The sequence below is a fragment of the Apodemus sylvaticus genome, chromosome X (assembly GCF_947179515.1).
Source record: "Apodemus sylvaticus chromosome X, mApoSyl1.1, whole genome shotgun sequence".
NCBI classification, from domain to species: domain Eukaryota; kingdom Metazoa; phylum Chordata; class Mammalia; order Rodentia; family Muridae; genus Apodemus; species Apodemus sylvaticus.
In genome coordinates this window covers 132,291,592-132,307,507 of record NC_067495.1, presented here as the reverse complement: position 1 = coordinate 132,307,507, position 15,916 = coordinate 132,291,592, and the positions used below count along the sequence as shown (strand labels likewise).

The 15,916-nt window shown below is 37.5% G+C and overlaps 1 protein-coding gene across 1 annotated transcript in view; it reads right to left on the bottom strand.

Moving 5' to 3' along the window:
- Positions 1–15,916, bottom strand: part of Phf6 (PHD finger protein 6) — a 41,666-nt gene that overhangs the window by 12,041 nt on the left and 13,709 nt on the right. The window contains exons 4-8 of the mRNA XM_052170852.1: positions 10,607–10,740; positions 10,288–10,331; positions 2,836–3,002; positions 2,546–2,689; positions 424–528 (exon numbers count right to left, since the gene is read on the bottom strand). Of these exons, the coding sequence (XP_052026812.1) occupies positions 424–528; positions 2,546–2,689; positions 2,836–3,002; positions 10,288–10,331; positions 10,607–10,740 (594 nt within the window). The remainder of the gene's footprint in view (positions 1–423; positions 529–2,545; positions 2,690–2,835; positions 3,003–10,287; positions 10,332–10,606; positions 10,741–15,916) is intronic.

Genomic DNA, 15,916 nt, shown 5'->3' with positions numbered 1-15,916 from the left:
GCACAAAGCAGCCCAAACACATACATGTGCATGCACACACACACACATACTCAAACAAATACTAATAATGAAAGAGTAGAATTCAAAGTACAGGTGACCTAAGTACTATACCTGGTAACTTGGTAACTGATAAATCAGGGTAAGGACAAGTATTGCTACCAGCCTGAAATTTTGCAAAACCAAACTTGAAAAAAGATTTGCATTTCACTGACCCTCTCTGCAGTCACCAACTCTAAAGTTGTAGTTCTTAAAGCTAGTGACCAGTGGCCAGATTATTTTTAAAACTATTAAGTGGTTTTATATTAACTTTCTTAATAACTGGATCAATAGGGAATGTATCCTAAATTTAAAGCAGAATCAAGAGTATCATGGCATAACACAAATACATATATATATACATATATATATATATAAATCACAGACCATCCTTTTTCCTCGCTTAATCTCCTGAAGAACAGTTTTAATATCAAAATCTCCAAATTCTGCTCTTGATGTTGTTGTGAGCTGGACAGTGCCAGAAGAAAACAACTACAAAAGAAAAACACAAAACATCACCACTGAGCAACTCTTATAAGATTAAACAGCACAATCACAAATTGCTACATTTCAGAAACTCCCAGGGACTTTGCCTAAATAATCAGTATCAACTCAAGTATTTTAGATACTTTGCTGTCTCATTACAATATAAACCAAAATGGAAACAATTAAAAACTCAACTAAGATTGCCAATTAGAGCTAAGATTAAATACCCTGCTTTAAACGATTTTAATAATACCATCACCCTCTTTGCCTATTTAATATTCCCAGAAAATTTTGAAGTTTAAATTGGTAAATTTCAACTAATGATACAATTAGAATACTTTCTGATGTTCTATTTCCAAAACAAATATTTAACTAAAATCTACTCCACAGGGGTCCCTTATATTTATACATATTTTGAAAAAGAAAATTCTGGGTAAATTTAACATGTACTCTAGTCCAGAACTTATTTTATTTGGAGTTTTTTTGGAGGAGTTCTTGTCTTAAATTTTATTATACTTATATATTTCTATATGTGACTCCTGATGTGGGTGGAGGTCAAAGCACTTGCAGCTGTCAGTTCTTTCTGACATCCAAGTCCTGGAGGCAGCAAATGCCTTCTCCTGCCTGGGCCAATTTATTTGGCTTTTGAGACAGTGTCTCCTATGTGTTATAGGCTGGCCTTGAACACACATTTGAGACACTCTTTCTGTTTCAGCTTCCAAAGTGCTGGATTCACATCCTTGTGACTTCACACTTAAGTAACAACTACTTATATAAATAACTTTTCAAAATTAATCCAAAGTGAGATGAGTAATTCAATACAATCTAGCTCAAAAGATCAATCAGGTCAGGATCTATGGGTATAAATCTCTCCAAGGGACTTTAGGGTCTATTAGGAAAAATACATTTATAAATAACTGCAATACAGTGTGTTAAGTACCATAACAGTGATATTTATTAGGTTATAAGTTGAAACCCAAGACATTTATACACATTCATAAATGTTTTTAATGATGATTATAAAAATAAAATTCTTATACTATAAATTAATTATATAGTACTTCAATATGGTAATTATAATTATTCCTCCGAATCCTGTTTTATAAAAAGTCTGAAGTGTATAAGATTTCGGGCCCAGTGGTGGCAGCATTGCTTTTAATCTCAGCACTCAGGAGGCAGAGGCAGGTGGATCTCTGAGGTCAAGGCCAGCGAGTTCCAGGGCAGTTCAAGGCTATACAGAGAAACCCTGTTTTGAAAAAATATTTCAGAGCATCATAAATTACTTGGGATAGTTTGTATTCATTGCCAATTTGACACAATCTGTAATCACCCTGGAGACAAATCTCCAGGTATGTCTATTAGGGAGTTTCTAGATTAGGCTTCAGTGAGGAGGCATACTCTAATATGGGTGGCATCATTTCATGGGCTGGGCTTCCAAGCGGAGTCCAAACATTCACTGTCCTCCGCTGCTTGACTATGGACACAGCGTGAGCAGCTGATTCATGATCCCGCCACACCAGCTCACTTCCCCTCCACCACGGACTTCCCCTTGCAGTATAACCCAAACTAAACAAGCCAAAAACCCTTGTGCCCTCCCTCCTCCATTTTCCTTTCCTCTTCCTTTCTTCCTTTCTTCCTTCCTTCCTTTCTCTCTCTCTCTCTCTCTCTCTCTCTCTCTCTCTCTCTCTCTCTCTCTCTCTCTCTCTCTCTTTCTTTCTTTCTTTCTTTCTTTCTTTCTTTCTTTCTTTCTTTCTTGGTCTTTTGAGACAAAGCCCTGCCTTGAACTCCAAGACCTGCCACCTGCCTCCCTAGTGCTGGGATTAAAGGCAAACCTACCACTCCACTTCTCCCAAACCCTTCCTGTCTTAAGTTGCTCATGTATTTTGTCAAAGGAATGAAGAAAGTAATACTTCACTATACTTCACCATGCAAAGCCCTTAAACAATGCTTAAAGCTAAAGTACCATATTAGATTACCAGCTAAATGATTTTTTTTAAAAAATACATAAGAAAACCATGCCTACCATACACTTGTAATGTGCAGCTGCCTTCTTGGCATTAAATATATGCAATTTTCCTCTCGCTTCATTTTCTTCCTCCCCTACATGGCAAAATCCACATTTAGGCCTGGTATCATTAGGACTGCTTCTGTGTGGAGACCTATCTCGCTGTAAATATAAAAGGAGGAAAACACTTAGAAATGGATTCAAAGCTTATTTTCTACTTCAAACAGTAAAACTTACCTGTAGACACAGTTCAAATGAAACTATTCATGTTGCAACGCATGTGAGGAGTCCACTGGGTTTTTACTTACATAGGAACTGCTCTCCATTTCATCTGTTCCATGGGAGGATGTGGATCTGGTGTCTTCCGCCAGACCTTTAAGGTTGCTTTTTCTAGGTCTTCCTTTGCGACTTTTCTTCTTAGTCTTTGGAGATGAGGGCTCCAGTTCATGCTCATTAAAACTTTCTTCTAAATCACCTGCTCAAAAAGAAACAAAAGCCTTACGTGGGTCAATCTTACCAAGCAGCACTAGGTCCACAAGTGTGCAGAAACTACACTTTTCACTAGCATGAAATGGCCCCTAGAAACAAGGACACCTACGTGGTCTATTCAACAGGGCTCAATCCAATGTTTCAAATAACTGAATACAGACCTTTTTATTGTAACTAACCATTGCAACCTTATTTGCTTTGACTCTGAAATTCTATAAAAGTGGGTTCTATGATACAGGTTGTTTGCCTTTTAAAAACATCATTAGGTCAGTTATAATAAAAGAATCTCACTTTTCAGTCACACAGCTCAAAAACTAATTAGCCACACAGGGCAAGTGGCAGCTGTGGCAGCCTGGCCTGACCCGCTCTGTCACTGCAGTCCGACTGGACTGCGTTGCTGTAGATCATTCTTCCATTATGAATGAATACCTTCAGCTTTAAAGCCATCTGATTGAGCTAATTGATCAAGTAATGAAACATGGCCCAAGTACAAAAAGAAGGTCTAACAAGAAGAAATGGCAAGAAAAAGTCATTTTGTGAGTTAGCTGAAAACACTTTCATTAAACTCTTAGAAATATGACTTTTCCCATAAAAAAGAAAATAATTCTACCATTAACAGAAGGTGTATCACAGTTATTCACTATAAATATTTATTTATTAATGGCCCATGAGATGGCATGATGGGTGACTGTGCTTGCACCCAAGCTTGGTAACCTAAGTTTGATTCCCAGAACCAGCATAATGGTGTAAAGGAAGAAACAATACCCTGAAGTTGTCCTGACCTCCAAATGTGCTCTCTGGTACACACATGCATCATACATACATACATACAGTAAACACTTTTTTCAAATGCATCTCCTTTTTTTTCTGAGACAGGGTTTCTCTGTGTAGCCCTGGCTGTCCTGGAACTCACTCTGTAGACCAAGCAGGCTGGCCTCAAACTCAGAAATCCACCTGCCTCTGCCTCCCAAGTGCTAGGATTAAAGGTGTGCATCACCACCGCCCGGCTCACAGTAAACATTTTTAATTTTGTATGTAGTATTCAAAATAGTATACAAACCAAATATTAATAATTCACCTTGGGGTCAAACTATAAATGTTTTAGGCAAAACCATTTATTACAGTCATTGGTTTTCCTTTAGCACTCTACTGGTTGTAATTCTAGAAACTAATTTTTCATTTAGAAATTATATTAGCTCCTAGTGTCACATGCCAATACCTTTCTTTAGGCCATGCATTCACAATAGGAAAGGACATCTCAATTGGTATATCTGAATACACATAAACTCAGGAAGTAGTATTACTTTTAAGAAACAGTTATACCAATTAGTTGCAAAGGGTGAGAAGAGAGTATTGGAAAACAATTTTGGGGACTGTGATATAGTGACTCAGTAAGTGAAAGTGCTCAGTGCCAACCCTGACTACCTGAGTCCAATTCCCAGGATCCACATGATGGAAAGAGAGGACAATTCTCATATGTTCTCCTGTGACCTCCATGTGCACAATGTGGCAAGTGCACAAACCCCCAAAACACACACACACACACACACACACACACACACACACACACACACACAAAGTAAATGTAGCAAAAATTTTAAACTAATTTTAACAGCACCATTGTACTACTTGGTGGTTCAAATAAGCAATATGCTGCTTTTCTAATTTTAAGGATGGGGACTATTCATCCATCACTGATGAGAATATATCTAGTAAGATTTTTATTCTATTTTACTTAGAAATATTTGCTTATTTTTATTCCATGTGTATGGATGTGCCAGCATGAATGTATATTTATTATATATGTGCCTGATGCTGAAGGATGCCAGAAGAGGGTACTAGAGCCCTTAGAACTAGAATTATAAATAATTATGAGGTACCCGGTGGGTAATGGGAACCAAATCCAGGCTCTCGCCAACTGCAGCATTGCTCCAAACCTCTTTTAAACTTTCTCCAAGACAGGTTTGCCCTCTGTAGTTTGGGCTGAGCTTGGCCTTATGGTATTCCTCCTACCTGGAACCTATGCTGAAGCCATAGGTTCAAGTGACCATATCTGCAGCCTAAAATTTATCTTAAATAAACCACCTTTCATAATCATAGTTCCTTGTAGATACTCAAATGCTTAGTGGTTACAAACTGTGCTATAAAGTTACTTCTACAAGTATAGACTAGTAGTAATAATTATAAGCTAGACCTAGTTGCTATTACTAATACCTTTTAAAAAGATTTATTTTTGTATTTTTGTATATATATACACATTCATACTAGTTTCTACAGAACTTTGCCTCCGAGTCACTCCTCAGTGGTTTATATCTCAACTTCTCCTCTCACCAAAATATTCTCTAAAATCACGAATGGCTCTATTGTCACCGAGCCAGTGGATGCTTTCTCAAGAACAAAACTAACCATTGAGTTCCTTCTGGGCTATCCTGCTCCTTTCTTCTATCCTACAGCTTTAACACTAAGCTGACTTTCTTTCCTTCTCTGTACCCATGTCCCCTCTGCCTCTGCAGGCCCATCCTTCTGTATCCATCCTTCAACCAGTAACAGTCTTCGAAGCTCAGTCTTAAGCTTTCATCTCTTCTGAGCTTTCTCCCTAGGCAACTTTTCCTCTACTGTCTGAGATGCACTGATCAACAGTGGCAAATTCTTATCATTAGCCAAGGTCTCTATTAAAAAAAACTAGAATGATATTAATTCACCCATCCACTTAGCTGATATCTGATGTGGATAGTAAGAAAAATATATGTATATATGTGTGTGTGTGTGTGTGCACTAGACATTCCAAAGTTTAACTCATTAACTTTCTTCATGAGCCTTTTCCAACTCTACCACTACCTAAATAAATGGCATCATTTAGTAACTGACTCAATTAAATCAAAAACTTTGGTGTTACCTGTGATGCCTCTGTCTCATCCTGATACTAGATTGAACCACCAAGTTTTGTTTCCAAAAGAGATGACATGGGTTTCAGGCATTTAATATGAAACAATGTTTTACTTTGGACTAGAAAATTAAATGGCTTTATTATAAAACTATTCTTGAACTTAGTGTTTCACAACACTTCATGTTGCGTATCACAACAGGTTAATATCAGAAATATTGAGCCACAGACAGTAAATGTTAAAGAAACTGTCACAGGTACCAGGTCCTTTGCCCTAGAGACCAATAAAGTATAGTTCTCAGAGAATGCCTGAAATAAAATCCTTTAACTCCCCATCATAAATTATAATCAAAAAGTAGAACACCTTTCCCATCAGAACAAATCTTAGCTGTTTCTGACAAAGTATTAAATAGAAAATAAATTTGAGCTAAAACGCCAAATTCTCTTGTTTTTGCCAACAACGGGGCTGGAGAGATGGCTCATCTCAAAGCACTGACTGCTCTCCCCAGCACCCACACAGCAGTTCGCAACTCTCAAGAACTCCAGCTCCAGGGGGTCCAGGCATGCATGGAGTACATAGATGTACATGCAGGACATAATTATAAAAGTGTATCTTAAAAATCTGCACTACTTGAAGACTATGCCTCAAATGCCAGAATGTAAGGATAAATATACACTATATACCAAGGAAATAAAAGCAGACCGTGAACCAAAGTCAAACCAATTTGAAGTTGTTCATAAAGTATGAAATAGAATTAGAACTCTCTCACTAAGCAAAAGGCACTCAAAATTATTTTAGTTGAGTCTTTGAGAGGATTCAGGCACAAAAGGGTACTTGCTAAGGCTGAAGACATGAATTCAATCCTGGGTTACACAGGATAGGAGGAAAAAAATGACTCCCACAAGTCAGTCTCTCTCTCTCTCTCTCTCTCTCTCTCTCTCTCTCTCTCTCTCTATCTATCTATCTACCTATCTCTCTCTCTCTCTCTCTCTCTCTCTCTCTCTCTCTCTCTCTCTCTCACACACACACACACACACAAAGCATTAAATAAATGTTAAAAAATAATTTTTAATCATCCTTCTGTATACAGTCTGTACTGCAGTGACTTTTCTCTACCACTAGATGGTAGCATTGGCTTCAGAAGCCTAGAAAGTAAAGTAGGAGCCAGCTATGTTAATCAGTATATATTAATCATCTTTAAGTATTTCAAGTATCCAGTTCCAGTATATTCATATACTTGTATTAATCAGATCATGAACCTTAATCCTCAGCTCTTAACATAGATGGCCACTCTAATCATAAACGGGCACTGCATAAATACACTGTTAACATCTTGAAGGAATGGAATTAAGGAAAGCCTCCTTGCAGTGGTTCTTTCTTCCTTTTGAAGTGTAGTGTGTTAGAGCTAGAATTCAGAGTATCATGCATGCCAAGCAGGCCACCTACCACTGAAACACACTGCTAATCCCTATTTATAACTTTTCACAAAAGATACTAGATTCAGTTCTAGAATTAAGTGAAAAAACTAGAAAAATAGTTAAACAGGCTTTTCAATCACACTCTATCACCTCCAAGTATTTTGTTCTTATGATTTATCCAGTCTATTTCCAATAAGGCCCGAAGAGGGCACTGGATTCCTGGAGTTGGAGTCACGGGCAGATAGAGGGACCTGGTGTGAATGCTAGGAACCATCTTTAGCCCTCTACAATAGCTTCAAATGCTCTTAATCTCCAGGCCATCTCTCTGCCCTATACAATCCTTTCTAAAAAAAAAGCACAAAAAAGGTTTTAAAATTTTCATTTATCGAGGCCAGCATAGTCTACAGAGTGAGTTCCAGGACAGAGAAACCCCTGTCTCACCCCCTCCCCATTTCATTTATTATTTATGTACATATGTACCTGCTCATCTATATTCAATATTGAGTTTAATTAATATCCAACTACTATTTTATCTGTACATATTTGTAGACTACAGCACAATAACTCAATACATGTATATAATGTGTTATGACCAAATCATAGTTAGCATGTATATATACTAAATCATTTCATTTAAATATCTTTTCTTTTTTTTTAAAAGATTTATTTATTTTATGTATGTGGTAAGTACATTATAGCAGTCTTCAGACACACCAGAAGAGGTTATAGAATCCCATTACGGATGGTTGTGAGCCACCATGTGGTGGCTGGGAATTGAACTCAGGACCTCTGGAAGAACAGTCAATGATCTTAAACCACTGAGCCATCTCTCCAGCCCTCATTTAAATATCTTAATTAATATGTAATAAGTATAATGTATATACACTACAGGGTTAATACATGTGCATGATGACTGTATTCTGAACCAGCAGTTAGAAATATTTTTATGAATATGGACTTCAGATGTAAAAATAGTATAGTTCTCTATCATGAAAGCAAATTATAAGAGATCAAAAGGAGAACTAGTTTTAATACTTATATCAGGAATAATTAGGTACATCATTTTTAAGATTTACTTTATTATTCTTGTGTGTGTGTGTGTGTGTGTGTGTGTGTGTGTGTGTGTTTTAGGTATATGAGTATAGGTGCCCATAGAAGCCAGAGACATCAGACCCCAAGAGCTGCTCAGCATCAGAGTCGGGAACTTATTTCAGATCTTTTATAAGAAGGCTCTATATCTCTCTAACCCCTAGCTAAGTCTTTAAAAAGATAAAGCTTCAAAAGCCAGTATGGTGGCACACACCTTTGATCCCAGCACTTTTGGAAGGCAGAGGCAGGTGGATCTCTGTGAGTTCCAGATATCCTGTTCTATATATAGTAAGTTCCACGACAACCTAGGCTACAAAATAGAGACCCTGTCTCAAAAGGATCAATTTCCTAAAATGTCAGTATCTGACCCATTACTTTTTGTTTTGTTTTGTTTTTTGAGACACAGTATCTCTGTGTAGCCGTGGCTATCCTAGAACTCACTCTGTAGACCAGGCTGGTCTTGAACTCAGAAGTCCACCTGCCTCTGCCTACCAAGTAGTGGGATTAAAGGTGTGCCTGGCCTATCTGATCCATTTTAATTTTGAACAGAACAGTCTTTCCGCGCCCCCCCCCCCGAAACAGGGTTTTTCCTCTGTGTAGCCCTGGCTGTCCTGGAACTTACTCTGTAGACCAGGCTGGCCTCGAACTCAGAAATCTGCCTGCCTCTGTCTCCCAAGTGCTGGGATTAAAGGTGTGCGCTAACATTGCCCGGCTGAACAGAACAGTCTTAGAAGCTAAAAAACATTTAAAGTTTGAGTAAAAGCTAAATGAAAACATGGATAATCTGAGATTGAATCTAATCCATTTTATACAGGTACTAAATGTATCAAAACCATCTGCTTGAATAGGTTTGATGTGGAGGTGGAGATGGCTCAGTGGTTAAGAGAACTAGCTGGTCTTCCAGAGAACCTATGCTCGATTCCCAGCAACCACATTAACAGCTCACAACCATCTGTAACTCCAGTTCCAGAATACCTGAGAGCCCCTTCTGAACTTCATGGGCACCAGACATGCTCATGGTGCATAGCCATACCTGCAGGCAAAACACTCACACCGTTCAAATAGAATAAAATTTAAAAAACAAACTTTGATCCAAGTCAGAATTCAATCTTAAAACTAACTTCCCCATATCTTTTAAAACCAAATACAACTTGGCTAACAATATATAAACATAACTAAACAAGTTTTATAAATTTAAGTGGAAACAAACTATATCTCCACTTATTTCTCAGTGGGGAATTTGTTTTTACATTCCCAATAGATATAAAAAATCATGAATAAAACTAAATGTGGTTTTGTCTACACATGCCTACACATTATAAAGTCTGACTTATAAATTGAACACAATAAGACATTAACAACAACTACTAATAACATAATATATTATAAATAAACTGATTTGAAACTTGTTTCTTTTTGGAAACTTCCATTTTTGGATTATGACAGGTCATGATCCAATGAGCTGAACTATGAAATAACTGAACCATGAAAAGCGAAGCACAGATAAGGCACTGAAATTTCACCACATTGCACTTGGATCCAAAGTACACTAGTTTCCCAGGTTCACGCTGTCTGTAATAGCTGACTGGAACAAGAATCCTAATGACCACCCATGGAGAAACATGTCACCCCTACCACTGTTTCTTCCTTATTAATATGACACGAGTTTTCAGTACATTCATAAGATTTCTGGGGTAATTTTTTCTTTAAAAATTTACCTCTTTTTTTCTATTTACATTGGTTTGATGTAATAACACCCCCCAATTATAAAGATATTGAATAATAAGACCTATCTTAAGGAAAAACTTAGTAGAAGACTACTCATTTTTTTTTTACTCTAATTTCCTCTTGAAACATAAAACTGGCTAATGAAACATACCTTCAGAATTATGTGCAGTTTTCTTGTGTTTTCGACAATAAACCCTGAGGGGGGAAAATATAAAATATGAACTATGCAAACTAAATTCAATTCATTTTGAAAATTGCAAAAATGAGCAGCACAGCCCACCTTATTCATAAACTGGAAATTATTTTATAAACCTCAGTGTGGCACTTCCTAAATCATTTCTTTAACTATTACATATTATACATATCAAAACAGCTTTCATAATGATGATGAAATGCTTTGAATGGAGGAAAATGTAAAAGACTGGAGGACAGCATGACTGCTTTAAAACCAAGCAAAATGAAACAGTTACATGTAAATCCCTTGCGAAGGTTTCTCTCGGATCTGAGCTTTATCATGCAATGCACAATGGTAGTGGTATGTCCTGTGGCAGGTTTTCACATCACAGCCAATGGTTGCTCCAGGACAATGACAAAGAGAACACATCTAGGGAAAAACAACAAAACAATATTCAAATGGAATTCTGCTTATACTGTCACAAACAGGCTGGGACATTCCAATTTCTGTCAGGAAAAGCAAACTGGTTATAGAAAAAAAATCTAATTCATGTTATTTTCCTCATTTGGTCTCCTGAAAAAAAATGGAATAAAATTATTCTGATGGTACCTTTTATTTTACTGACAAAATATATAGGATGTTATAATGTGTGATGTTCTACTGTGGTCAAGAGAACATTTGAAATACTGTAAATCATGGAGGTGAGCTATATATAAAATAACACTATAAAAAACATAGATCTCTTTTGCAATCCAGAACTTGCTAGATCCAAGTAATTAGGAAAAATATTTCATGAGCATTTTTCTCTAAAACTTCCACTTAAACCAGTAAGAAAGCTAATGCTACAGCTTAGCAGTTCACTGCTGTCCCAGCGACAATGTCACCACCAGTCCTAATGCCACTGGCAAACGTTTCTTGAAATCAGATTTAAATGAAGATTTATTAAAGATTTAAGGAAGATCAATAAAGATTTAAATGATAATCTTTGAGAAAAAAATTCCCTACACTATTTTGGGAACCTGGTAAAATCAACTGGAAGTTAGGCCAGTAGAGATGATAAAAGAATTATATAGTACTTTTAATACCTTGAGTTGAGGGTATTTTGTAATAGCTAACTGATTATGCTGTGAAAATATGCCTGTCTGCTTTAATTTTATCTTACTTACTTTCTGTATTATGAATTCAAGCCAAAAGAAAAAGATTCTTTCAACTCAATTTATCTCATATTCTGAACTTATTAGATAGTGATTGACCAACTCTATATTTCAAGAACAATTCTTTTTTAAAAGTATGCAACAATCATTATTAAAAGCTTTGGTTCACCAAACACCGTGTACTGTACCCAGTAGGCTTTTAATGCACCATCTCCGAAGCTATAAATGCCATATCAAAGTGAGTCACAGTAAGGCAAAAACAAAACCTTCACTTTGTTTCCTGGTTGCCAGATCCCTTGTTCTAAACACTGATTTCAGTACTCAGGAGGCTAAGGCAGGATCAAGTTTCAGGCCAGCCTGGGCTATATTATAGAGACTCTACCTCCAAAAATCCAAACCAAGATCAAACAACAAGCAAAGAAACAGACACTTTTGATCCAAAATTTAAACTACTTGGTCCGTAAGTAATGTTGATGTACTAGGAGGCTAATATAAATTCCAATAAAATTTCTTAAACTTCTCCAAGGAAATCACACTCAAACTTATTCATGCTATCATTTTAAAAAGTACCCAATGTAAGTAAAAAGAACGTAGGTACTTCCCAGAAAACAGAAGGACTACTATTCACTCACTATTAATACACAAAAAATAACCCACTTCTTCAAATGAGTACTGAAACCTCAAGTAATTACCATAAAAAGAAGCATGTGCTGACTGGGGTGTATAGCAGGATCATAGCGCACTTGCTTACACGTGTGAGGCCCTAGGTTTCAAATTTAAACCCTCCAAACTAAAGGATTAGAAATACTACCTTCCCAAAGTTCCCAAAGTTTCCAACTTATTTACTGAAAATAGTAACAGGTATAAACAATGTATGTCCAAGAAAATTCATTACAGAATTGTTTTGAACAGTCCCAATTATAAAACAATTGAAATGTGTTTAAATATTCTATTCCATCTCCTTCTGAGAATTTTTCTTTTAGAGAATGTCTCACATTGTTGCCCAAGCTGAACTCAGACTGTGACCCCGCAGTCTCAAGGCTAACAAGTGCTGGAACAGCAGGCACGAGCAGCATGTCCAGCTTCAAAGCAATGGGTCTATATATGCTAAGTGGAGAGTTAATACAGAATATGAAACTACAGGAATTTCAACCTCAATAATGTCTCTAGTATACAGTCTTTAGAAAGGGTGGGAAGTAAAGAGCAAGATGCTGAGTTATTATCTTTGCATGGCTTTCTCAATTCTCTGTATTTTCTGATTTTTCTACAATATTCAAAGTATTTTGTTATACAAAAATTTATTTTAAAAGTATCAGGAATAGTGCAGCCAATGCATTCAATGCCTGCCTCTCAACTGAGAAAGCAAAGGAAATCAAAATATTCGCCTTGGGGCAGGGGGACAACTATGGCATCTATAAACTCAGAATTGTCCAAAGTAAGTGGTTTAAGCAGCTAAGGTAACAGAAAGCAATTTAAAAAATAATCATAGGAAACACAGGAAGACTCTTCAAAATGTTATTTAACATAAGTGTTCTGCTGCATGTACAAGCACCTACCAGCAGAGAGCACCAAATTCCCTTAAAGATGGTCATGAACTCAGACATTAGGAAGACTAGCCAGTGAGTTAAAAGACTGAGCAGACCTCACCAGCCCCAGAAGACCAAGTTTTTAAAGTGATCAAAAGCTTATTTTTGGCGTGGCAGTAGTGGCGCACACCTTTAATCCCAGCACTTGGGAGGCAGAGGCAGGTGGATTTCTGAGTTTGAGGCCAGTCTGGTTATCCAGTGAGTTCCAGGACAGCCAGGGCTACCCAGAGAAAACCTGTCTCGAAAAACAAAACAAAACAAACAAAACAAAATAGCTTACTTTGTTGTCAGTTCTATTCAATGAAGAATAGGACAAAATATCAATAAAATAGTTTACAAAAGAAAATATTTGTCAAGATTAGGAATAAAAGAACTGGGGGGGGGGGCTTTAGATTTTGGCAAGAGGATGTTTGTTTTACCTAATTTTTTCCTTAATTTTTTATGTGTATGGGTGTTTGTGTGTCCAGGAAAATCAGAAGAGGGCATCAATCAGATCTCCTGGAACTGGAATTACACATGGTGGTGAGCCAGCTGTGTGTGGGTGCTGAGAACTGAAGCAGAGTTTTCTGGAAGAATATCAAGTGCTGCCAACCACTGAGCCGTATCTCCAGCTACTTATTTTCTTTTTTGAGACAAGGAACCACTTTGTAGTCTAGTGTAGCCTCCAACTGGCAACCATCCCATGTCAGCCCCCTGTAATAATTCTCTTTGAACTCCTATGGGACAGGACACATGCCATTTTCATCTTCGTTCTTAGAATTTTGATCCCTATTTGGCTATTATTTGATAAATAATAATAATTGATAATAAGACTTTAACTAACTCTTCCTTCTATATTATTTTTGATAATACTAGAGAAAGGCCCCAAGCCTCTGTGTATGGTAGGCAAACACTCCCACTGAATAATAACTCCAGCCCTAGACTGAATGAACCTGAAAACTAAATGCATAGTCAATAAATTTACTGATTCTAAATTAATTCTGTTATTGAAGATTGAAGCATCTTATATCACATTTTTCCTCATCCATGATTTGTTGGGTTTTTTTTTTAATTGCAGACTTGGGCTGGCAAGACAGCTCAGCAGGTTAATGTGATCATCTGGTGACCTGAGTTCAATCTCAAAAAGCCACATAAAGGTAGAAGGAGGTAACTGACTCTACAAAGCTGTCTTCTAACCACACAAGTATGCTGTAGTGCACACAGCAGGATCAACACAGCAGTTTATAACAATCTGTACACACACACACACACACACACACACACACACATACACACACTTAAAAATTGAAGGCTTTGCCAGGTAGCGGCGGCGGCACGCCTGCTGAGTTCGAAGCCAGCCTGGTCTACAGAGTGAGTTCCAGGACAGCCAGGACTATACAGAGAAACCCTGTCTTGAAAAAACCAAATCCAAAAAAACAAACAAACAAAAAAAAGATTGAAGGCTTTACCTAATTACCTTTGGGTGTTTCTAAAAATGATTATTTAATAGTAGAACTCTGGAGACTAAGTTGAGAGGAATTTACTTGTGATAGCAACCTGAGTTCAGGGTTAGCCTGAGCTGCATTGAGACCCTTTCTCAGAAACAGTGAGTAATAGAGATGATTCTTTGGATGAGAACACTGGCCAAGGTTCAGTTCTCAGGATCAACACAGCAGTTTATAACAATCTGTTAGCTCTACTTGCAGGGCATCCAACATTCTCTTCTGACCCCTCAAGGCACTGCCTAACACATATATTCAAGCAAACAAAAGATATACAAAAGAACATACAACTTACAGGATCAAGAGCTGGAAAAGTAAAATTGAGGACAATTTCGTTCAATAAGCGCACAGTGTAGGGAGAAAAGATTATCGTAATTAAATAAGCTAGGAAAGAAGACAGGTGGGAGAACCATGTCTGAAATATTATGGCAAATCAAATCGAAATAAAAGAGAAGGCTCTTTCTAAAACAAAAAGCATTAGAAAGGAAGGGAGAAGCACTGTCCTTTGGGGACTTGGCTGCTGATAGGTTCCCATACCCCAGTGGATGGTCTCACACCCACCCACATATGGGCAGCAATAACTGGACTCACAGGACTATGAGTAACAGAAGCAAGACCATGAAGCTACCAGGGTGGCAAGGTTGGGGGACATTAGGAGCAAGTGGAAGAAGGTAATGGGAGATACATATGATAAAAATTAATTGCATAAGTGTATGAAATGTTTGATGAATGAAAAGATACTTTAAAAGCACGTTGGGCACAGTGGCAGATGTCTTAATCTCAGCTCCAGGGAGGTAGAAGCAGGATCAGGTAGATGTCGGTGAGTTCTAAGCCAGCTGGTTTACAAAGTGAGACCCTTCTCTAAAACAAGAGGTGAATGAGACCCCACCATTGCCACTATCCTCAACACATCGAGGTATGTGAGATGTAGCCTAGTTCCATACCCAGTGTGTGCCTTTACAGAGAATATCAGCTCAGAAGGTTGTCACACTCTTTACCACTACACTCTTTACCACTACTTATCGTCCAGAAGAGTGTCAGCTGCCATTGTCATCACACTTCCAATGTGTCTCAGTTGCCTTCAAATGTGGGAAAACAAAAGTTAATCTGACAGGGACATGTTTTTCAAGAACAATGGTGTCCTTTCCCTGCTCAAATGAGGGGAGGCTGACCTACCTACTAAATATTCTCTTGAGAGCTAATTTCCTTTCCCCTGATGTAGGTATAAATGTTAACTCTCAGTTTCCTCTGCTTGTATCCTATTCCATGTTCCTGTTTTAAATAGGCAAAAACATTGTTACTTATAATGCTTTTCTTTTACCCATTCGTCATCTTATTCCTGGATGACCTGAGAAACCTCAATTATGAATCTCCAGCTTTGGAG